The sequence below is a fragment of the Pithys albifrons genome, chromosome 22, assembly GCF_047495875.1.
Source record: "Pithys albifrons albifrons isolate INPA30051 chromosome 22, PitAlb_v1, whole genome shotgun sequence".
NCBI lineage: Eukaryota > Metazoa > Chordata > Aves > Passeriformes > Thamnophilidae > Pithys > Pithys albifrons.
The window spans coordinates 4,593,561-4,616,842 of NC_092479.1; the positions used below are offsets into that span (position 1 = coordinate 4,593,561).

Consider the following 23,282-nt stretch of genomic DNA (forward strand, 5'->3'; position numbering starts at 1 on the left):
GAACCAGTTTCACCCTCCCGTTCTGGGACTCAGGGTGGGGATGGAGCCCTGGGATGGGGGTCATCGCTGCTCTCTGCACACCCTGCATCCCTTCACCAGTCCCCACCAGCGTGGGTCCATGCCAGCGGGTGACGGAGGGTGGTGGCTGGGCGGCCTGCAGCAAGGCGGCGCAGGTCCCTCCCGCGCTTCTGTCATGTGATTTCATACCCCCTGGACTCATTTCCAAAAAAGCATTTCCTCCTGCTGTGGTCGGGTGTAAAAGCCTGTGAGGGGAGGGCTGGTGCTCACTCACCATGCGTCGCGTGCTGCTGGCAGCAGCCATGGGGTGCTGGGGCACCCTGCCTGGGCACTGAGCTGCCCTGACACCCCACCACACCCACCGCCCTGGTCCCCTCACCGCCCCGGCATGACCCTGCCACATCGGCCACAAGGATGAAGTGTTGCTGCCCTGGGGTGGCTTGGGTGAGTGTGCTGGCATGGAGGGCCCATGGACCCCTGAGACCAATTGTGGGGAGCCCCAGGGCTGTGGCTGTAATGGGTCTGGAGGAGGGAGGGAAGAAGGTAGAGTAACTCCAGTGCCAAGAGTGCCAAAAATGCTTGTCCCTCTGGCTAACACCCGGGACTGGTATCTGCTGCACCAAAATGCCCGTGGTGTGGCTATGGGGGTCACAGGCGTGGCACAGCCACGAAGATCACAGGCACGGACACGATGCAGCCGTGGGGAGCGTGGGCTCAGCTATGGGGCTGCAGGCTGGACAGTGCCACAGGGACTGTCTGTGCCGACAGCTCGTGGGCGCGGGTCACGCTGCCGGCGGTGGCGGCTGCCCCGGGGCCTGGGTGGGTGAGTGGCTGCCCCGGCAGTCGGGCGCCGGGAGCAGAGTCCTCGTTGTCTGGACAGGAGCGGCCCTGGGGCGGCACAGGAAACAGCGGCTGTGGCCCCGGCGCAGCCGGACATAGGCGTGACCCCCGCGCCCACCGCAACCCCGCGCCCGCCTCATCCCCGCGCCTGTCGGATCCCCGCGCCCGCCGGGCACCTGCTCCCCGCTCTGGGCAGGAGACAGCTGCCCCTTTGCAGGCAGCGTGTGCAGGCAGGGTCGTGCCTTGGTGGTGACTCAGACGTGCCGCTGGCAGCCGGCGCTGAGCAGCCGCCCTGCTCTGCCGGCAGCGCTCTCCATGTCGGGCGGCCCAGCGCGGTTTTCAGTCTGCCGATGGCGGCGGGTTTAGTAGAAAATGATTCAGCTGCCGTAATCGGGGCCATCACGGCTGGGAAATCCAGCCCCCAGCGAGGAATCCCCTGGCTCCCTGCCCACACTGCCAGCGCACCGGCCCCCTGCCTTGCGCTGCCCGTGGAAGGGGTGTCAGCGTGGGCACCTCCTTGCCGCCCACACCAGGGCTGTCTGGGCAGTGGGGCTGCCCTGCATGCAGCACCTGGCACGCCGCGGGGGAACAGTGACCTACTTTGGGACGCACACACAAGGCGTGATAGCATCGGGGAGAGCGTGAGCCCGGCACGGCTTCCTCTCGGGGAGGAAATCACCTCCTCTGCGAGGGAGATAAACCCCAGGAAAGTCAAAGCTGGCAGTATTAACCCTTCTTGCCTGGCTGTCAACACCTCCCTGGGCCGATAATCCCTTGGCACCACCAGCAGTGTGCCCGACTCACTCATTCCCATGCCTGAGGACAAAGCAGGGGTCCTGTCATCAGAGGTGGTCGAGCAACCCAGCCAGCCTTGCAGAGCACACAGTGGCAACTGACAGCAGGCACAGGTTGTGGCACAGTGGCCCCCACAGCACCAGCAGGAAGTCGCTTTTTCATGTATGACAGGAAAGCAGGGCACAGGGGCTGCCACGGGGCATTCCTGGCCCTGGGGCAGCACACCCGTGCAGCTGTGGGGCACAGGGTCACAAATCCAGCCATTCTGCCCTGCACAGCAGGCACCAGTGTCCATGGGCTACTGGACCCAGCTCTGGCTCCAGTAGCCCAGCATGTATGGCTGGGAGGGGAGATGGTGTGAGGCCTGTCCTCCACGGGTTCACAGCTCCTGGGGCACCCTGGCTGCCCACAACCCTACTCTCTCCTTGCCCACAGGTGATTCTGGCATCACTGGGGCTGGGAGCCAGTGAATCGCAGCCCCCAGGGTGGCAGAACCGTGCCATACTGCAAGGAGAGCGGGTCATGCTGCAGCCACTCACCCGCCTGAGGAGACATGCCACTAGAAACCCCTGCCCCGCTGGTATGAACTGGATTGAGAGTACTCGCCAGTGCTGTCCCCTGTGTCCTGCAGGTGAGTGCCACCTGGCCCGTGTGGTGTGGCATGGTACACTGTGGCACAGCAGGTGCATTGCCCTAGGTTGTCATGCTTTCTGTTATCCCACTGGCCCTGCAGGGACACACCTGGACAGGCCCTGCACAAGGCACAGAAACAGGACCTGCACTTCCTGTCCTGCTGGCACCTTCCGTACTCAGCCCAACACTCTCCCCAAGTGCCAGGCTTGCTATGAGTGTGATCGACAAGGTGAGCTGGGATCACACCATGCCATGCTGTGCCATGCAGTGTGGTGCTGTGCTGCTCACTGCCTGCTTTCTGTAGCTTTCCAGAGTGTTCTGAGCAACTGCTCAGCCACCAGCAACATTGCCTGTGGCTGTGAGCCCGGCTTTTTCCGTGTCTGCATCGACAGGAGCTGCAGTGACTTCTCATGCCAGAAGTGCCAGCCCTGCACTGGGCGCCTCATCCTGCGGCCCTGTGAGTGCTGCCAGCCACCCCATGGCATGATCTGCTGCCTGTGCCACCTCTGGTTGTGCCACCCTTCCTCATGCCCACCCTCTCCCCAGGCTCACAGGAGCAGGACGCACTCTGTGACAGCAGCTGCAAGCCTGACTTCTACACTGAGGGTGATGAGTGCCGACCATGCCACACGTAAGCACTGACCCTCCCTGTGTCCCAAGTGGGGACACATGTGGGGCCCAGGATATGGCACAGTGTGATGCCCATGGCTCCCCTCTCCTTGCAGGAGCACCCTGGACTCATGCGGAAAAGAGTGCCAGCAAGTGTGTGGCAGCAGCAGCAGCAGCAGCAGCAGCAGCAGCAGCTCAGGTACACAGATTATGAGGCTGGGAGCAGTGGTGTGGGCTCACTGTGCTGGGCAGTTGATGAGAACACTCCTGCTCCTCCTTTCAGATTCAGGTCTGGAGTACATCCTGCTGGGACTCACTGGGCCCCTCTTCCTGGGTGCCCTCGTCATCTACCACAAGAGGAAGAGGCTCCGGCACGGTGCTCTGGCAGGTGGCCCCCTCCCTGCAGCACAGGCAGCCACCTCCACGGCCAGGGCTGTGGCTACACCATGGTGCCAGTTCAGTGCCCGGGGGTGGGACAGCTTGTGCTGGACCCAGCCATGCTCCCCACAGGGGACAGACCGTGCCACTGTCATGCTGAGGCAGAGCCCCAAGCACCAGGCCCTGCTGTGTGAGCGGCTCAGTGACAAGGGGGAGCCCTCTGCCCTACCAGAGCCTCGCAGTGTCCTGCTGCAGAGCAGCCAGCTCTATGCCATCATCGATGCGGTGCCAGTACGGCGTTGGAAGGAGTTCATGAGGATGCTGGAGCTGCGGGAGGCGGAGATTGAGCTGGTGCAGCTGGAGGTGGCCAACATCCGTGACCAGCAGTATGAGATGCTGAAGCGCTGGTGCCAGCAGACCAGCGCCACGCTGGACCGTGTTTTTGCTGCCCTGGAGCGCATGGAGCTGGCTGGCTGTGCCGAGGCACTGCGCCAGAGCCTGCCAGCAGGGCCCTAACCCCCAGCATCACGACCCTGGCAAATGGAGGTCCTGGCACCTTCACATCTCACTAGGTGCCTTGGCTGTGCCATACCCCTAAGTATTGTTACTTATGCCGTGTAGACATTTTATGTCAGTTTTATGCCCCCCTTCCCACCCACTGGCTCCCTCTATTTATGTCCCCCTGCTTCCAGGGCTGGGGGGACCCCACGCCACAGCATGTCGGCTGCCTGGCCACTCGCGGGACGAGTGGGCACTGAGCCCACTGCGAACCCATGGGATAGTTCTCAAGGCCACCTGCTGCCGGGTGTGCCTGCCCCCACACCAATAAAGTGGCGTGTTCTCCATTCGCTGGCCCCTGCCCTTCCTCACAGGGCTGCACCAGCTGGGCACTGAGGCACTGCTGGCCTCAAGGCCACCACTGATGATGTGGCCACCACAGGTGGCAGAGATGCAGGTGATGTGGGTGATGGGGGTGATTGTGTTGGTGTGGATGAGAGGGGCACCGTGCTGGGCAAGCATGGTGTGGGGACGGGGGTGGTGTGGGCAGCCCCAGGAAGGCGAGGGGCACTGCTGACGGGGTTTATAGTTTTAATTGCTGGAAAGGCAGGTGGTCTGGGCGGAGGTGAGCTGGGAGCCAGCCTTGAGCAGCTCTGGAGGGGCAGGGGTGGGGGCGAGCACGCTGCAACAGCGAGTTGTGCCAGTGGGGAGCGCAGGGATTTGGGCAGCATGGCAAGCTCAGCCGCAGCAGCTGAGTCGGGCAGCACACAAGGAGCCACGTGCCCTACCCCACAGCAGCTCACTTTGTAAAGGGCAGCACGGGGTGGTGGTGGGCTGGCAACAGCAGGATGGGGGCTATGGGTGCCTGGGGCAGTGGTGGGGACTCCTTTGGGTCAGGCTATGTGGCCGTCCATGGCAGGAGGAGAGTGCCGAGGCATCTCGCGGTCCGTGGGGGGACCTGCCAGCCTCCTCCCACCGCGAAGAGCCAGGGTACGGCGTGGCGTGGCTAGTGCTTGGCTATGTCCCCCTTCTTGAGGATGATTTGTCGCTGCCAGGGCGCCAGCTTTGTCTCATCGTACCCGAGAGTCCTTAGCTTTTCCGACTGCTCCTTCTCCTTTTCCTCCTCCTCCCGCTTCAGCTTCTCCTGCTCTTTCCTGCTCAGCAGCAGGGGGCACGGGGCGCCGCGGTCACCAGAGCCGCCGGAGCCGCCGTGCCCGCCCGCCCAGGGAAGGGGCTTGCGGCACTCACCGTTTCTGCTCCCTGCAAAGGCAAAGGGAAGAGCGGGGTTAGCAGAGCGGCAGGAGTTACCGATGGGTGCGGCAACCCCCGGCCCCAGCTCACCTCTCTTCCTCCAGCTTCTTACGCAGGATGTCCCTCCTCCAGGCCGGCATGCTGGCCAGACGCGCCTCCTCCTCCTTCTCCTGCAACAGACATCTGTGTTACTCGCACTGTCGGGAGCCCACTCTTACTAACGGCACCAGGGGGCCACAGCATCATCCTGGTGTGTGGCAACACATCCTTCTGGCAGCTGGGCTGAGCCAGACTCCTGGCACAACTCTGGCGGGGCTCGCCAGCACGCGGCTCCCCGACGCGCCCCTCTCTGCCCGTCTTCCGCCGACGCGGGGAGGAGGAAGGAGCGTGTGGCGTGGCCAGCCCTTGCAGCACACCACAGCTTTATTGCACGACACGCGGGAGCCCACGCTGCCCCAGCACCGCAAACGCCACACCAGAGGGGAGCGCAGCCCCGCTGCTGCACCTCCCAGACAACACACAGCCACGGCAAGCAGCACACTGCAACCTCAGCCCGGGACCGCGCGGAACACCCAGCCCTCCTCCAAACCAAGCCGCACCACGCAGCAGTGCCAGAGCCACAGAGGCAGCAGAGCACACCCAGGCACCAGGTCCTGCTGCCCACAGCTGACCCCTGAGCCTGCTCCCCTCCACGCCACACCACTGGTACACCCACAGCATCCCGCTGGACTCAGGTGTCAGACATCTGTGCCTCCTTCTCCTTCCAAAAGGAGAAGCTGCGGTCGATGAAGCGGCAGATGTCCTCCTCGCTGAACTCGCCCAGCTCCAGCACTGGCACCGGCACTGCTGCCTCCTGCCCCTCTGGGGCCATGGTAGGCAGTTCTGGCAGGCTCTCTGACCCTGCCACAGGGTCATCACCAAAAAACTCCTGCACGAGGTCCTCAAAACCATCGAGCCAGTGGCGGTGACCAGCCTCGATCTGCTCCAGCACGGTGCGGTGGAAACGGCGGACATGATGCCAGCTGTAGCTGCCCAGGCGGTCAAACATCTCATAGCAGAGGAGGTGACGGAAGCGCCGCTCCTCAGGGCTGAGCGGCATCTCCAGAAGTTGGAAGTAACCCAGCATGAAGAGGTCGAGTGGGAGGCTGTCATGAGGCATGGGTGAGCCGCCAACATGGGGTAGGAAGTGTTGGGGCCAGTACAGCACCGTGGTGCGACTCAGCCGCCGAATCTGACGCCCTGGCACTCGGCGGGCAACACTTCTCCAGCGGGCCAGCAGCTGCCCCGCCGCCGGCCGCCAGCTCCCTGGCCGCCGCGACCGCTCCTCCCCAGGCATTGCCACAAGTGCCCGCTTCTTCCAGTGCTCCAGAAAGAGGAAGACAGCGCGCTCCTTGCACCCCTTGGTGCGTTCACATGGGCTGCTCAGCTCTGGCAGTGCTGGCCTGCTCAGCCGCAATGCCCCATCCCCATACTCCTCCTCCAGGATGGGCTGGCGAGTGCTGCCAGGGGAATGAGCCCACTTGTGCTTGGTGACCCTGGGGAGGGGTACAGGGGGCTCCCTCAGCCCCTCGTAGTTGGCCTTGAGGCTGCGGACGGAGACGCCACAGCCCAGGATCTCGCGCCGGGCATCATGCTGGGCACCAGGGCTGCTCACCACCCCCTCTGCCCTGGGGCCCTCCTGGCCCCTCAGGGTGGCTGTTGTCACAGCCATGCTCCTTGGCAGTGTGGGGGACTGGCTGTCGTGGGCAGGTGCATCCTCGTGGGTGAGGGCAAAGCGCCGGGGTGCCGGGGTGGCAGACAGCGGCATGAGTAGTGGCAGCTCCTCCTCTGGCCGCCCCGGTAGCAGCTTCCCTGGTTGTGCCTCGTGCATCACCCGCAGATTCCCCAGCTGCCTCTCCAGGTGCCACGTGTCCTCCTCCTGCATTGGCTGCCTGGTGGGTCCTGGTGTGCCCCCATGGGCAAGTGGCCTGTGCCGGCAAGGGGGCGGTGACTGGCTCCCAGGCTGCGGCGGGAAAGAGGGCAAAGGGGCTCTTGAGGCCATGCCACCTGCACCTCATGCCACCGCCGCCATGTGCGGCATCCCCGGGTGTGATGCCCCTGCATGCAGGTGGAGTGGTGCCCCCTAGACCAGCTGGGAGCTGGAGGCGAAGCCACACATGCCATTTCACCAGGTCCTGAGCTGCTTGGGCCATCCCCGCGCCGCGCTCGCCGCCGCAGCACGTGGGACCCCCCTACCTTGCGCCGCTGCTCCTCTTCTTCCTGCATGCGGAGCTGCAGCTTGCGCACCATCACCTGCCGCTTCCACTCGGGGATAGGCCGGCCCTGCTCGTCCTGGCTTGGCACCAGCACCTCCATCTCTACTGCTGCCCCAGCACCTGCTGCCGGCACTGGTGAGTTTCCATTTAGCACCGGCTCCGGCGAGCCCCCTGCCAGGCAACGTGGTGGCCCGGCAGCCTCGGGGGTGGCTGGTGGGGTAGGCGTCCTGGTGGGTGACGGGGAGGACACCGGCGACTCTGCCTGTGGAAGGAGGGAGGGAGGGTGGTGGGCACTCGCCATGCTGTGCAGCACCATGCCACCGGCTCCCCTGGCCCCTGTCACCACCTACGTTGGCCCCTGCCTGGCCGCTGCCAGAGAAGACAGTGGTGAAGCCTTTACTCTGTGGAGTCGGCTTGAGGCTCTTCCCAGCCTTGATCTCAGCCAGCAGCTCTGAGTTGTCACCGGTGGGGGACATCATGTTGAAGGACTTGGTACCTGAAGGGGAGGCAAAATGAGCAGTAAGTGTCCCGTCAGCAACAGCTACTGTCCCATTGAATCCCTCATCAGCTTGCAGGGCATGGGGGCAGAGGGATATCTGCCCCCCCGCATACAGGAGTCCCTGGGAGCTCAATGAAGCAGTATCTTGACACTCAGATCATTGAGCCCATAGGAACAACTCCACATCATCAAACTCCTGGGTCCATGGGACCCCACTGGAGCAAGACCCCTGCATGCAACAGCCTGGCATCCTAGCTCCCCAGATCCATAGCATCTGTACTCCAATACCAGCTTACTGAGTCCACGGCACCCTGCTGGAGCAGCACTCCAGCACCCCAATACCCAGCTCCAGGGGCCCCAGCACAGCCCCAGCCCTGAGTGCCACCCCTGCATCTGCAGCACTGTGCTGTGACAGCAGTGACCTGGCTCTGGAGGGATGGCTCCATCGCCAGTGGCAGTCCTGGCACTGCACTACAGCTCCTACACTCCCCTGCAGTCCCCACCAGCAATGGACTGACAGCCTGACACAGCCCCACTGCCAGCCCAGAGCCCAAAGAGCTGTGTGGCACCAGCACCCCGCGGATGCTCATGCCACTGCTCGTGCCACTCGCCCTGCAAGCACCCACCGTCTGTGCCAGCCATGCGTGGGTCCCTAACAGCCCATGGTGACGTCCCAAGGCAAAGCCCCTTCCCCGCAGCAGGCGCCCACAGCTTGCCCCGCTCGGGTGCACCACGCCAGGGCCAGAGGGCTGCGGATGCTGAGGGCCGAGTGGGGTGCGCACGCTGCCATCCAGTGCTGGCTGAGACCCCCCAGCCCCGGGAGCCGGCGCTAATAAAGCCGGTGCCGAGTGATGGCCAAGCCCGCCGGCAGCGGTCACTGGCGGGGGAGCGGCCGGTGCGCTCACGTGGCGGGGTCACGCTGGCCGGCTGAGCGCAAACAAAGGCCCTCTGTGTGCGGGGCCACGGGGGCCGTGGGGCCCCGGCTGCCTGCCCAGCCCTGCCAGCCCTGCCTGGCAGCTTCGGCAGCCCCGCATCAGCGCTCGGCCTCCCGCATGGCACCGTCGGCCACCGACGCGCAGCGAGGGCTCGGCAGCAGGAGGGCTGCGGAGAGTCACTGGTCCCAGCAGCTGTCAACACCCCATGGCTGGGACAGCGCTGAGTCGGGCCCCTCTGGCTGTGCCTCGCGCCGGGGCACCCCCTGAACAGGGAGGAGCGCGGGGCCGCGGTACTTACTCTTCATCTGCCTGAGCGCCTTTCCTCCTAGGGAGAGAAGCAGAGAGGCGGCGCAGGGCGCGCGGCAAAGGAAGGATTTGGCCACCGCGAGACAAGAGAGAAGAGAAGCGGCCAGCAGTGAGAGCAGGAAGGGGCGAGCGGGCATGAAGGCCCCCGCGCCGACACCGGAGGAGAGAAGGACAGAAAGGCCGTCAGGAGCCACGTGGCCAGAGTGCCACAGAAGGAGATGTGCCAAGGTGGCCGGCGCCACAGTGCAGCCAATGGGACAGTGCCCAAGATCCCTCCCCATGCCCATCCGTCACCCCACCACTTACTTCCCGTGGAGGAGGAGGAGCGGCGAGGGCTGGCGGGGGTCTCGGCCAGCGGAGGCGGTGGTGGGGGCGTCGGGCAGGCGGTGTCGGGCAGTGGTGGGGGTGGTGGCGGAGGTGGCAGCTCGGCACTGGGCTTGCTCTCCCCATTGCGCATGGTGTCTGCTGAGATGGGTGATGCCTGGGAGAAAGTACAGGCAGGCGTTGCCCGGTGCCAGTGCCACTGAGCTGTGCACAGGCTCATGGCATGGGGCTCACCTCTTCGCTGTGCGCCATTCGCCGGGGGCTGGGCTGCTCGGCCACAACGTGCCCCAGATGCTTGTAGTAGTCACCGGTGCTCGGCTGCTTGCCGAAATTCCTTGACCGCCTGCTGGAGTCAGCCCTGCGCAGGCCTTCGGGACTGGTGTCACGCGACGCCAGCTGCAATGAAGAGCACACCTCAGCACCGCCATGCCATGATGTGACCATGGGGCAGAGCCATGGTGGAGCAGGGCCCTGCCAGTGGTGGGGTAGGTGCAGGGCTGGCAGGGCTGGCAGGTGCATGTCCTGGGGTCTGCTCGGCACACAGCTGTACCGGGGCTGTGTGCCATGGTGACAGTGTATAGCATCAGTGCCTGGCACTGTGACCCCATTGCCTGTGTCCAGAATCCTGGCTGAGCCTTCCCTGGGATAACCCCCTGGGAACAGGAGTGCCAAGCCTCAGTCCCGTGGATTACTGGGAGCTTATCCCGCGCGGGGTTGGGGACTGGTTCCAAACCTCCCTCTCAAACAGGGCTCTCAGGCAGCGCAGCCTCGGCTCACCCTGTTGCATTCCACAGCGGCTTTGTGGGTCGTGCTGCTGCCGAGTGCTGGCGCTGCTGGGGGCTGTGCCTCTTCCCTGGGTTTGGAGTGCCACAGTGGCGTGGCCCTGCTCCCCTTGCTGAGGGCCCCACTATTTGCATTTCCCCATGAGCCACCTTCACCCATGGCATTTTCACAGTGAGCCTGGGTGCGTGCCGCCGCTGACAGCCTCAGCTAAGTCAACAAGTGCCCGCTCGGTGTTTCCTGCTCTGGCTGCTGTGGGCACTGTGCCAAGGCCAGCTACTGCTGCAGTAGCCTCAGCCCCAGTCTAGTACAAGGGTCCGTGCCACCCAGTCCCATTGCATGGGGCACCCACAAAGTGCTGGCACTGCTCTGGCACAAGCCCACACCTCCCCAGGACAGCCCATTACCCTGGTGAGCACCAAGGAGAAAGGGCTGTGAACAAGAAACACTCTGGAATCGCGAGTCCCCCATGCACCTAGCACACACTGCTCCACCAAGCCCCCCACCCCATGTGCCCCATCCCCTGTGGTTCTGGGCTTTGCCAGTGCCCTGGCCATGAGATTTTTGGATGTGCATCAGAATCTCATCCCCAATGGGGTGGCGAGAGCTATGGTAGGGGGTCAGGGCAGCCCCAAACCTACTGCATCCCTATGACCCCCAGCCCTCCATGGGGGGCTGCAGCCCTCTTACCTGTGCACGCCTGGCTGAGCCCTCTCAGCTCCTGGCAGCACCGACTGTGCCACCCGACACCTGTGGCGCGGGTGACACCAGAGCCAGCAGCTCGGGTTACTGCCTGCGCCGCTGCCCACGCCCAGCTCGGTGTGGTGCTGGTGGCACTGCTAGGGCTGCATGGGTGCAGCTGCCACAGCACGGTGCTGCTGGGTGCTCTAGCTGGCACAGTGGTCGAGTGAGGCTGCCCAGTACCATGAAGCCACTGAAGCATCACTGGCTCCAGCATCCTTGCTGCTGGTTGCACCCCAGGCCTCCCCCCAGTGTGTGCTAGTGTTACAGGCATATAGCCTTTAACTGAGGTTGTCCCCTCCCGATGAAGGCAACGGCTCCTCAGAGAGATAGGTGCACACTGACATGCCCCCCCCCCCCCCCCCCCCCCAATGTGGCACATCTTCTGAGCTGTGCATGTGGCACGGTGCACGGGACGCAGTGCATGGGGCCGTACCTCTCGGCGCAGCGCCTGGCTCTCCACGTGCCGCAGGTTGTTCTTGGCCCGGACATAGATGTCAGCAGTGTGGGGGGCGGCAGGGGGCGCGGGTGCAGGGTAGCCAGGGGGTGGCGGGGGTGGCCGGATGGCAGGGGGTGGGGGAGGTGGTGGGGGAAAGGCAGGGGGTGGCGGCGGCAGGGGGCCCTCGCCTGCTGGGCCCCGGCCCCGTGGCCGCATCTCAGGATCCAGCATGTCCATGTACGCCTGCATGTCCGCCAGCGCCGGCTCAGGCACCCCTGCGCAGGGCAGGCGGTCAGGGGGGGCTGGTCCCATGCCCCCCGCCCCGCGCCCCCTGGTCCTGCACTCACGGGCGGCGGGGGCCCCAGGGAGGCCGCCCCTCTTCTCCCCGGTGCTGGATTGGCTGGAGTGGCAGGAGTCGTAGTTGGAGAGGGTGCTGGCAGGGGAGCCCACCTCGAAGCGCGCCTGGGGTGCCGATGCCGTGGTATTGGGCGATGACATGCCTGAGTCAGGCTGCCGGCACTCCCCATCCGCTGAGGGGTCTCGCGACAGCACACGGTGTTCCACGCTCTGCTGGCACAGACGTGGGTTCAGCCAGCAGGGCAGGGGCGGTGGGGCCCACTCCCCCCAGGTGCTGCCATACCATGTTCTCCACAGTGCGCAGGTACTGGGCACAGTGGCTGTGGCCGTTGTAGTCAGCAAGGTCAGCTGCTGTGTAGCCATCCTGGTCACGGACGCTGAGATCGGCACCATTCACCACCAGGATCTGGCAGCACTGGGGAGAGTGGGGGGACATGGGAGGGCTGGAGGGAAGTCTGCCCATTACCCTGACACTCCACTGGCCACAGCACCCACCTCCAGTTCGCCATTCTCGGCGGCATCATGCAGTGGTGTGCCGCCCCAGCCGTCAGCAGTGATCTCCCCGCCGTGCAGCAGCAGCCAGCTCAGCACCTTGGCATGGCCACGGCTGGCAGCAAAATGCATGGCTGTGGCCCCCTCAGCATCTCGCTCCGACAGGCTCACCGTCGTGAAGCTCATCTGTGTAAGCAGGTTGGCTGAGCTTTTGTGCTGTGAGCCCCATGCCGTGCCACTGCAATGTGCCACCACACCACGCCCCAGCGGCGCTTACCAGCCATACGATGACAGTGTTGTGGCCCATCTGGGCAGCAGCGTGCAGTGGGGTCATGCCGTCATGTGCGCGCACGTGGGGGTCAGCCCCACAATCCTGCACCAGGTACTGGATGATCTCCAGGTGGCCTTCCTGGCAGGCGAGGTACAGTGGGGTAGCCCCCGTCTTGGTCTGGGCACTCAGCGTGCTGCAAGCGGGGCACAGCACCCGTCACCTGTGGCCACTGACACCGGCAGCACTGAGATGGGGGATGCAGGACGCAGGGACATGGAAACATGGGAGACACAAGGGGCATAGCGGGTACAGGGGACACAGCTGGGGGACAGGCAGGACAGTGCCAGGGCTGGGAGCTGTCCAGCCCGTGGTTCCCCATGGATCCACATGCTGTTGTGGCGGCTGCAGCTGCAGCGGGAGGTCACTAAGTTAATCAGCCTGCTTAGGCTAAGCTCCTTCCTCCGGCTGTTTTTGGACACTGCAATTTAGTCGTATTTTAAAGTAAGCAGCTTACACAGCACTGGCCGTGGAGCCAGTGGGGAAAGGCTGACTGCACCATGGCACTGCCCAGCCCTCCTGCCCCCTGACAGCCCCACTCTCCCAGCAGGTCTTGGCATCCCTGTCCCTCATCCTGAATTACGCAGCCCAAATCCCACACCCTTTACCCCATAACCCACATCTGATAGTCCCATATTTTGCATCCCACATCTCACATCCTGCCTCCCCACCCTGCAGGAAGCTGTTTTATTAAGTGCTCCATAAAAAACCCCTGCTGAATATTTAAAAAAGGAAGAGCAATAAATACTCTGCTCTGTTATCACAATGATCACAGGCCCTTAATAATTGATCTCTGTAACCGTGAGACATGCTGTGGCCAGTGCTGCCTTCCTGCTGTGCTCTGCCATGCCATGCTGTGCCATGTCATGCCGTGCTGTGCCATGCCATAGGGTGCCTGCCTGCCTCACAGTTCTGTAGTGCTGGGTTGGCACAGCACTACTCACTCCCCAAGCAGTGACTGAGGATGGAGCTGGGGTGGTGGCAAACGGGTGCAGGAGACAGTGGAAGCTCAAGCTCACAGTCAGTCCCTGATTTTCATTTTCCACTAATTGGGAAGGGGTTAAACCACTTGGGCAACACCAGTAAACTGCTTTGCCAGATGGCTGAGACCCCATGCTGGGCCACCAGCTGCCGAGGACCCTGCAGGCTGGTGCGAAGGTGGGTTGGGAGAGCCAGCACTCTGCGGCGGCACCAGGGATTGGATTTCGCAGCTGTAATGGAGCCTCTGAGCAGGCACAAGGAGCAGGGCCAGCCCTAAATAATTCAGGGGGGAGGCGGTGACAGTAGTGAAGCAACCCCAATGAGTAGTGTGAAAGCCAACGCCAGCACCATGCCACACCGGAGCTGACAAGTGAGCACTGAGAGGGAGCAGTGGCTGGGTTAGGGCTGGGCTGGGGCTGCACAGGTTAATCCCAGAGGTGCTCAGGGCCAAGCTGGCACACCTGGGGCAAGGGGATAAAGAGCCTGGGCTGGGATTGGGGCAGCTCTGGCCAGTGAGTGCCATGGGATCCAGGGATCTTGTGATGGGCTCTGTGGCCCTGCCTGGAAAGGATGCAGGGGTCTGGAGTTGTGGAGCCAAGGGACAGAGGGATGCCGATCCCCAGTTCACTTCTCGTTGCCTTTGTAGCCTCCTTGGTATGGGGGAGCTGTGCAACCCCTCTCATCTGCAGCCCTGGAGACTGCCAGGAACAGCATGGAGCAACAGCGCATCCCCCCGGCTTCACTTTGGCCGGGTCTATGCGTTATTTCTAGTGGCCTCTTCCCACCGCAGGAAATCAGATTAGGGGCCACCTAATCACCTGCTGCAGCTCCGTAGCAAGACCTGGCACCACAGGCCCAGTGGGCTGCTGTGCCACATAGCCTGGAGGACCAGTTTGGCCCCATGTACCACTGAGGAGGCAAAACAGAGATGCTGCTGTGATGGAGCCATCTGACATTGCCATGTTCAGCAATGCCCACGGCCCTGGGCATGTGGAAAGGTCGTCTCTGGCACAGGGAGCAGCCTCTCCTCAGCGGGCAGCCTAATCCATTTACATAACAGCAGGCAGACAAAGGCGGCTGTGTTATCACCCTGCACCAGGAGCCCAGGAGCTGACTCTGGCCGTGGCAATATTTCTGCCAGCACTTGCCGCTCTCCTCCTCACCCTTTCTTTCCGGGCCATAAAGAATGTGCAGCTGACTGCCCAGCCCAATAACACGGCTGCGTTGCCCTTGGAGCTGGGGGATATGGGTGGCTGCAGCATTCATCCCCAGTGCTGGCACCTTGCCCAGCAGCTGGAGGTAGGGATGGGGCAGCAGTGGGTACCCCGCTCTCCCACTAGCTCCTCTCCTGATGGTGGGTGCTGAGCCTCCGGCAGAGCCCTTCTCACTACCAGCAGTGGGGGCCGTTACCTGGGGCAGTGTCCCAAGAGGAGTCGCAGGGACGGGAAATCCCCTTTGGCCGCGGCGTAGTGGACAGGCAGTGCTCCTGTGTTGGTGGCTGCCATGGGGTCACTGCCTCCAAAGCGGAGGAGCCATTCGATCACCTCATGGTGACCAAAGCGGGCTGCCAGGTGTAGGATGGTGGCACCAGAGTTGTCTGTGTCCTGCAGGAGGAAGCAGGGTGGCTGTCAGCACCAAGGACCCAAGCATCTCCAGCAAGAGAGTGTATGTGGGGCTGGGGACAGTGGGCAGCTGTGGGGCATCCCCCAGGCAGGAGTTTATCCTAGGAGGGTGGGACAACCAGGATGGAGCAGAGCTGGAGCGGGAGCACAGGGCATTGAAGGGACCGTGGGACTAGCGGTCAGCCTTCCATCAGGGCCTGCATTTGCACACAGCAAGTGCGGCACAAAGCTCTCCTTGTTCTGCCGGCGGCGGAGCCCCTGCCCCCAGGCACTCGCCGCCGAGCCCTGCTGTGCTGCCGGCCCGTCCTCCCTCCACGCTCGGTGGGGCACAGGCAAAGCTGGCCCCTGGCCAGGAGGTCGCCGGTGCGTGCTGACCCCGTCCTTTCCGCTTAATCCCGGCTCCCAACCCTGCCGCTGCCTGCTCTTCCACCGGCCGTCACATGTCGTTAACTCTCGGCCGGCCCCGGGGCAAGCCGCTTACCGCCCCGGTCCCGCCGTTGTGTAACCCCGGGAGGAGGCGGTAGCCCCGGGGAATCTGTGCTGCCCTCGAGGCTGAGCCCCGTCAGGATGACGGGGGCTCTCCGGGTCCGTTGGATGCCGTCGGCTGTGCACGGCTGGGCCCTGACCGTGCAGAGCTGGAGGAACCACGCGTGGTCATCTCCCCGTGGTAGCGGTCACCCACGCGGGACTGATGAAGGTCTCCCTGGCCACCGTTGCCATGGGGGGCCCCGCCACCACCCACCGCCCCGCGCCGCACCCCGCGACCCCGCTCGCACCTGCACGCCGCAGCCCCCCTGCGTGAGCAGCCACTGGAGACAGGCGAGGTTGCCGGTGGCGGCGGCGTCGTGGGCCGGCGTGGCCCCGTTGCGCGCCCGCGCGTCCCCGCGGAGCGCGGCCTCGGCCGCCAGGTACCGGAGACACGCGAGGCGACCGGCGCGGGCGGCGTGGTGTGCGGGGGAGGCGCCCAGGGCGTCCCGCAGCCCCGGCCGCAGCAGTCCAGCCGCCCGCAGCCCCCGCAGCGCCTCCACGTCTCCCTGTCGCGCCGCCAGCAACGTCCGCTCCAGTGCCATCCTGGCCCCGGCCCCGGTGGCCCCGGCGGAGGCCCCGGCCCCGGCGGCCCCGGCCGCCGCTTGGCACTGCGTGGCGCTCCCGCCCCGCTGCCCCCCGCCCCCGCCGGCTCCTCCTCTCCCGCCCCCGGGGCCGCCCCTACGCCCGCCCCGCCCGACGGCGCGGCTGCTGCCCCGCTGTCCGCTGCTCGGGACCCCCAGAACGCTTTACTCGGCCACGGCTGGGGCAGCTGCGCTTTGCCGGGCGGCGTCTGGGACCGGGACCAGGACCAAAGCTGGCCCAAGAAGGTCACAAGAGCGGATCGTGCCCGGCTGCCGGAGCCGCCGTCCACGGCTTTCGGAGCGGCCCCACAGGTGTCGCCGCACCTCCACGCGAGAGGCACGGCGGGGATGGGCTCCGCCGGCAGCCCCGACGAGCGACGTCGGTCGCAGCAGCATAAACAGAGTGAAAGGAGCGGCAGCGTGGGAAGAGATGGCGGGACCATGGGCAGAGCGGGCAGTGGCGGCCCTTATCGCGGGGGCGGGCAGTGGATGGCGTGGGCGGGCACGCGGGGACCCCCCCCGCCGTCAGGACCGCAGACAGCGACGGCCCCGCTCGATCAGCACCGAGGACAGCGGCAAGGCCACTGCGGCCACCTCCCTCCCTCGCTACCTGACCGCCCCCCGCCCTGTCTGCCCGGCACTCCCGCCCCGCGCCGCCGGCGGCTCTTAAAGCCGGCACCGCTACAGAGCGCCGAAGCACCATGTCCCCACCGGGCGCCGCGCCGCAGCTCCCCTGGTCTCCGTGCCCCTCTCCTGCCTCCGCCGAGCCGTGCAAGTGAGAGCTCCGGCACTCCCCGCACCCCGGTCCGCCCCGTCTGCTCGCAGAGCCTCCAGCCCCTTGCGGAGACGCGTCGCCGCGCGCGCATCAACGAGAGCCGCTACCAGCTCATCCTGCCCCCGGTCGGCGAAGCCGTGAGTGCCGCGGCATCCTCTGGACCCCAGGGCCGGGTCCCTGCAGCCCTCGGCCCCTGACTGCTTTCCACTGCGAGCTGTCCCTGCCTGCTCGGAACTGTGGCCACTACATGCCCTGAAAGCCTTGGGCGCGCCGCGCAGTTCTATCCCAACCGGAGAGAAGCACCGAGAAGGAGGATGGCAGGGGGTGCTGCCCATGCCGACCCGAAGACAGCGGCCCCGCGCACACAGCGCAACCCAGGGGCGGCCGGGGGGGGATCCCGCACCAGCCCCGCACCGGCCCCGCCTTCCTCGGCCCCGCCCCTCCTCCGGGCGCGGGGCGTGGCTCGGCGCAGCCCGCCAATGGGGTGTGGCGATGGGCGCGTCGCGGGAGCGGCGGGGCGGGCCCGGGCTCAGAGGTACCGCAGCGCTGCTGCGGGCGGGGCGCTGGTGCCGCCATGTCGGAGCCGGGGGCCGCGGGCCCGGCCGCTATCCAGGTCTCCAGGTAGGGCCCCGCCGCGCCGGGGGCCCGGAGAGGGTTGGGCAGGCGGGGCGGGTGCCGACCTGCAACCGGGATGCTGCCGGCGGTGCTGCCCGCGCGGGTTACGCTGCCATGACGCCGGCCCCGGGCAGAGCGCGGAAGCGCCACGCCCGTGCTGCGGGGGTGTGAGCGGGCAGGGCAGCCGCGGTTCTCCTGCCTGTGCTTCCTCACACGGGCTCTCTAAAGCAGCACTTACTGTCCGGGCCCGTGCGCGGCCGCTTGTCCCGGCGCCGCCCGCGCCTCCTTCCCGCCCCGGCCCATTACCCGCTATCGGCGGAGCCGCCGCCGTTGCCGGGAGGCCGCGTGGAGCGGCGGCACGTGCCCGGCCCGGCCTGTGCCGTGGCCCCAAGGAGCCGCCGGCTGCCTCCTCCTGCTCTCCGCTGTAATTCGGAGCGGTTTCCACTGCTGCTCACAGGGAGCCGCGTGCTGACGCCGATGGCCCGGCGGTTTTGCCGGTGGGCGATGGGCTCCCTTCTGGCACCCGCACCGCGACCGGGCCGGGGGTGCGAGCTCCCATGTTCTTCCGTCGGCAGGATTATGGGCCCGGACGATGCCAACATCGCAGGGAATGTCCACGGGGGAACCATCCTGAAGATGATCGAGGAGGCAGGAGCCATCATCAGCACCCGCCACTGCAACTCCCAGGCCGGGGTGAGTAGGAGCCGGAGTGCCTGCTGGGCTCACGTGGTGACTCTCAACACCCTGCTGCATCTCCGGAGTCCTGCACTGGGAGTGCTTACTCCTGTGTGCATACCACTGGTGGCTCCAGCTGCTGCCAGCCCCTCAGTAGCTGGAAGCATCCCGCTGAAATTGTGGTTTGTAAGCAGAAACATTATTGCCCTGCTGTTAGTGTTTTAACTCTTGAAGTAAGGCGAGTCAGGGAAACCCTGGCCTTGCTTACAGATGGGGAAGAAAGTGTGGCCAGTGGAGGCTGAAGTGTGGGAGCCACACCCAGCACAGCTGGCCCTAGGGAGCTGCTGGCTGCAGTCCCACGTGGCATGGCTGTGGTCACTACCCTGGCTGTCTTGCTGTCCCCAGGAGCCCTGTGTGGCCGTGCTGGCACGGGTGGAGCGGACTGACTTTCTGTCACCGATGTGCATTGGTGAGGTGGCCAATGTCAGCGCGGAGATCACCTACACCTCCCGGCACTCTGTGGAGGTCCAGGTCAACGTCATGTCTGAAAACATTTTAACAGGTGGGTGCCTGCTAGCGGCTGTGTCCTAGAATTCCAGGAATAACAGTAATAAGCCAAGAGCTCACAGCAGTGATCCCATTCTCCATTATGTCACTGGCAGACTGGCAGCATTGGGCAGAGGGGAGATGTTACCTGTTTATTTAGAGAGCTGGGGATATGGGGAGGGCTGGCACTGGGAAGAAAGGCCAAGCAGGCTCCTTGGGGGTTAGGGTTCCATTGATCTTTTTCAGTGAAGAACAGCAAAATCTGCTGGTAGCTCCTTCTGCCTAATTTGCTGCCCCTTTGGCCTGAAAAAGGCCCTTTTCCTGCTGTTGCTGTGGCAACCAGCTCCACTTGCCCGAGCACCCTCCCAAAAGTGCATTGTCACATCCGTTGCAAGCCAAAACCTTTCAGGAACCAGCAAGGTGAGGGGCCACTGGTGCTGGCGGCATTGCTGGGGTGTGGCCAGCCCCAGACCAGCAGCAGGCACGGCACTGCTGGCCTTGGCACTGTTACCCTCTGCTCTTCTCCTCCAGGAGCAAAGAAGTTGACGAACAAGGCAACGTTATGGTATGTGCCGCTGTCCCTGAAGAACGTGAACAAGGTCCTTGAGGTTCCCTCCATCCAGGTAGGGCACCTCGCTTTGATCCCCCAAAACTGGAACTTGGCCTCTCTGGGGAACAGCGCTAACCCAGCCCTGTTGACACCCCTGGCTGTGCTGGTGGCTTTGCCGCCTTATTCTCACCAGCCTTCCCTTCCAGTACACGAGAAAGGAGCAGGAAGATGAGGGGAAGAAGCGTTATGAGGAGCAAAAGCTGGATCGGCTGGAAACTAAGCAGAGAAATGGGGATGTGATCTTCCCCATCATCAATCCAGGTAATGCAGGCTGTGGGGAGGCCAAACTGGTCCCTGAGGCAACTTGAGCTGTCCCCAGGGACCTGGAACTGCAAGTGTGCTTTCTGAAACACCGTGTCAGGCATAGGGATGGAATTTTGGAGCCCATAGTATGTTACTGGAGGGGGAGCTGGGTGGACAGCTGTGATGCCCTGAAGGCACCCGTGGGTAGGATGCCCTCATCTGAAGTCCTGTTTCTGCACCACTCCTTTCATCCCTCATGCAATCCCGGGCAGCTGGAGCTGTTTTTTCTTGGCATGGGGTAAATGCAAGTGTTGGGCAAGAGTGGCCTTCAGGCCCAGCCATGGTCCTTGGGCAGGGGTGGAGAGATGGCACACGGAAATGTTGGGGGGATGATGGGCGATGAAAGTTGCTCAAATGGTTTTTTCCCCTCTGTCCTCCCTGCTCACAGACAGGCAGACAAAAGGTAAGCCTTGATGGGTGCTGCCATGTGGATGTTCACCCCAAGTGGTTGTGGGCTTGACCGGTTTTCCCTGTTCTGAACTCCTTTAGCACCTCTCATTAGATGGAAAATACACCCACCCCTGGGAGAGGATTTACTCTGCTGGCAGTCACGAGGTGCAAGTTCTGTTGCTTAGAGGTGGTGGCAGGACAGAGGTTACCAGTATGTGCCAGGGCTGGAGGTGTGGGGGCCAAGGTTTTCCTGCCGAGTGGAAAGCAGAGGCTCTGTGCAGCAGGGTTGGGGAGGTTCAGCTGAGGAGTACAGCCATGTGCCCCACTTCACTCCCATTTGCTTTCATGCTTTTGAAAAGAAAGAAATGAGATCAGCTGGAATAAAATGGATGGGTGGGGATTAGAGGGAGGCAGCAGTCAGTCAGGTGATAAACAATCTCTGCTCTCAGGACTTCTCCAGCCCAGTTTAACCTCTGGTTTGAACATTAGTTTAGCTTTGGACAAGGCAGGCCCATGTTTTCTTCCTTTGGATGACTTAAGGCAGGGGTGTACAGTGGTGTATGGGTGCCAGCCAAGAAGCTCTAACCCTGCTTTGCTCTCTAACCAGAGCCACACACCGTCAGCTACAGCCAGTCCAGCCTGATCCACCTGGTGGGCCCGTCAGACTGCACACTGCTGGGCTTTGTGCACGGAGGTGAGTGAGCACTGCCCTACACAGTAGCCAATGGCAGCTCCAGGTGGCTTTTCCCCAAAGCAGAGTTGCTTCAGCTGAGACAAGAGCTTAATCTGATTCTATGCCCCAAAGTCTGACACTCTCAAACTGTAAATCCTACAGTTAAATCTCATAGTCTCTGAGATTGCAAATCCCAGAATACAAACACCCAGCATGCAGTGCCTGCAAGTAGCTCGAGTAATTTCGTCTTGTCTGTTGCCTGCCCGGCTGGCACGTGTGGTGTGAGCCAGGGGAGAGGTGTCTGCCAAGGGCTGGGACAACACACATCTAACCGAGTCCTTAAAAAACAAAACCATTGTGGCTCAGAGCTGCTTCCAGTCTTAAGCCCAGATCTATGAGGATGTTGCCCTAGTGTTGACAAGAGTCCTTGTGCTGCCACTGGGTTTTCCTGAAGGTGGGACTCAATCTCTGGTCTGACTGCTCAGCACACCTTTGGCCACACAAAGGCCTTACTGACTTATGCATCGTTTTCCCCAAATCCTACTGGCTTCCCTGAGACAGGATCCTCTGCTTCCTCTCCCAGGTGTCACCATGAAGCTCATGGATGAGGTCGCTGGGATTGTGGCTGCTCGCCACTGCCAGACCAACATTGTCACCGCCTCAGTGGATGCCATCAACTTCCATGAGAAGATCAAAAAAGGTACTGAGCGTGGTGGCAGGCAGCCATGGTCCCATGTCCTGGCTCCCTTGGGTGTGTGCTCGGGACACACTGGCAGAGAAATTTACTCCCTGTTAGACCTCTCCTGTGCTAAGAAGCTCTGCCTAAGACACATGAAACACGCAGGACCCCTTACTCCCTTCACTGGCCCCTCTTCTGCTTTGCAGGCTGTGTCATCACCGTCTCGGGGCGCATGACCTTCACAAGCAATAAATCCATGGAAATCGAAGTCTTTGTGGATGCTGACCCATTTGTGGATGAGACTCGGGAGCGGTACCGTGCCGTCAGCGCCTTCTTCACCTACGTGTCCCTGAGCAAGGAGGGGAAGCCCTTGCCTGTCCCACAGCTGCTGGTAAGAGCTGTCTCCCCAGGCTGGAGCCAGTGGGGCCAGCGCATCTCATCTTCCTCCCAGGGCAGAGTCCAGGTGGCTTTTTTCCAACAAATCCTCTTCCTTTGAATTATTCAGCAGAAAAATATGAGCACAAACAAGACTTTCAAGAACAGGTTGCAGGATTTCTTTTTGTTTGTTTGTTTATTTCTTCTGGAAGTTGCTGATGTGGAGGTTGGGGATTTTCTCCTTTCTCATGATTGAGGACAGACTGCATGCAGGGGACTGTTAGCAGTGATAGAGGCTCCCATGTTCCCTGTCCCTGCTCCCCATGGTGTCCCCACTCCCACCATCCTGCCTATTTTTAGCTTCTCTGATCCTGGCAGGGCTTTGATGCGGTGCTGCTATCTGGGTGTGTTTGTTGGTTAATATTTGATGTGGTGCAGGTCTGCTGCTCTGTGCAGGAGCATGCTGGCTGTCAGGGCACGTGTTTCAGGGAGGGCAGCTTTCCTCTCATTTCCATGGAGGATGGTACATCCCCCTCCCACAAGCACTCGCAGCACTGACGCTGGGGCTTCGCTTTCTTTGTGGCCACAGACGGAGACGGAGGATGAGAAGCGTCGCTTCGAGGAAGGGAAGGGCAGGTACCTGCAGACCAAAGCCAAGCGGCAGGCACAGATGCAGCAGGCTGCCCAGCAGTGACCTGCCCTCCACCCTTGCTGCCAACGCCCGCCAAACATCCAGGTTGTTCCTGTTCATGTCGTGTCTGGTCCGCGCCTCGCCTGCCCCCGCCCGCCGCCGGCACCGCTGCTTTGCTGCTGCGCCTCCCAGCGCCGCCCACCTCGTGCTTCAGGTGGCATTGAGAGTCCCCAGGACCCTTCCCAGGCACTTGCCATCTGCCTCCGGAGCTGCTGTCACTGTTGGGTCCTGCGCTGCCGGAGCAGGACGGAGCGGTGGGGTGTGCAGGGCCGCGGGTCCCTGTGCTGCTGTGTTCGACTCGCTGGTTTGTCCTACCATGCACACCAAAGCTTTGGCAAGTGCGGCGCCGCGGCCGCACTGAATGTCTGTGACATCTCTAGGTAGTTCTCTGTGCACATCTAAGTTATTTAAGGAATCCTGTGGCATTAATAAAGTCTGTTTCATTGACTGGAATAAGCGGCTGATGTCTTTATTTCCAACAGTTGTGCTTTTCCCGGCTCCTGCCTCCCCGGGATCCACCCACACTCCCCAAGTGGTGCCGTGTGCTCCCACCCTGCAGTTTAAGGAAATGTGGCTCTATTGACAGGACCACCAGTGCAGTGTTCCTGCGGGGATGGCTGTCCTGGTTTGGGATATTAAAAAACAACCAGAAAGCAGGTTACAGTGAATGGGGCCGGTCTGTTCTACCATGCCTGGTGGTAGAGGACATGGCCTTAAGCTGAGTCAGGAGAGGTGCAGGTCAGGTATTAGACCTGTTCGG

General features: G+C 63.1%; 3 protein-coding genes across 13 annotated transcripts; 2 read left to right on the forward strand and 1 right to left on the reverse strand.

The window, feature by feature from the left end:
* The first annotated feature begins 238 nt into the window (after positions 1-238).
* Positions 239-4,111, forward strand: TNFRSF25 (TNF receptor superfamily member 25). 2 transcript variants are annotated; one of them, XM_071575679.1, is made up of 7 exons: positions 239-462; positions 2,089-2,284; positions 2,387-2,515; positions 2,591-2,743; positions 2,833-2,917; positions 3,012-3,094; positions 3,179-4,111. In XM_071575679.1, the coding sequence occupies exons 1-7, from the start codon at positions 433-435 to the stop codon at positions 3,787-3,789; spliced, it is 1,287 nt and encodes a 428-aa protein (XP_071431780.1). In that variant the 5' UTR covers positions 239-432; the 3' UTR covers positions 3,790-4,111. The 2 variants fall into 2 exon arrangements, with proteins under 2 accessions (XP_071431780.1, XP_071431779.1); XM_071575678.1 differs by having other exon boundaries at positions 2,089-2,515.
* A 237-nt stretch (positions 4,112-4,348) lies between these two features.
* Positions 4,349-16,197, reverse strand: ESPN (espin). Of its 9 annotated transcripts, none has more exons than XM_071575922.1 (14): positions 15,858-16,197; positions 14,870-15,063; positions 12,428-12,614; positions 12,154-12,336; positions 11,942-12,073; positions 11,299-11,868; positions 9,576-9,737; positions 9,324-9,498; positions 9,010-9,036; positions 7,628-7,773; positions 7,258-7,539; positions 5,113-5,192; positions 5,020-5,031; positions 4,349-4,925 (listed from the first exon to the last, which is right to left on the reverse strand). In XM_071575922.1, the coding sequence occupies exons 1-14, from the start codon at positions 16,149-16,151 to the stop codon at positions 4,778-4,780; spliced, it is 2,592 nt and encodes an 863-aa protein (XP_071432023.1). In that variant the 5' UTR covers positions 16,152-16,197; the 3' UTR covers positions 4,349-4,777. The 9 variants fall into 9 exon arrangements, with proteins under 9 accessions (XP_071432023.1, XP_071432022.1, XP_071432025.1 ...); XM_071575921.1 differs by having other exon boundaries at positions 11,299-11,871; XM_071575920.1 differs by lacking the exons at positions 4,349-4,925; positions 5,020-5,031 and adding an exon at positions 5,738-7,024 and having other exon boundaries at positions 5,112-5,192; positions 11,299-11,576; positions 11,649-11,868.
* A 1,283-nt stretch (positions 16,198-17,480) lies between these two features.
* On the forward strand, positions 17,481-22,978 carry ACOT7 (acyl-CoA thioesterase 7). Of its 2 annotated transcripts, XM_071575888.1 has the most exons (10): positions 17,481-17,586; positions 18,156-18,273; positions 18,661-18,817; positions 19,333-19,424; positions 19,558-19,672; positions 20,103-20,117; positions 20,712-20,798; positions 21,361-21,477; positions 21,663-21,847; positions 22,421-22,978. In XM_071575888.1, the coding sequence occupies exons 1-10, from the start codon at positions 17,540-17,542 to the stop codon at positions 22,523-22,525; spliced, it is 1,038 nt and encodes a 345-aa protein (XP_071431989.1). In that variant the 5' UTR covers positions 17,481-17,539; the 3' UTR covers positions 22,526-22,978. The 2 variants fall into 2 exon arrangements, with proteins under 2 accessions (XP_071431989.1, XP_071431990.1); XM_071575889.1 differs by lacking the exon at positions 20,103-20,117.
* The last annotated feature ends 304 nt before the right edge of the window (positions 22,979-23,282 follow it).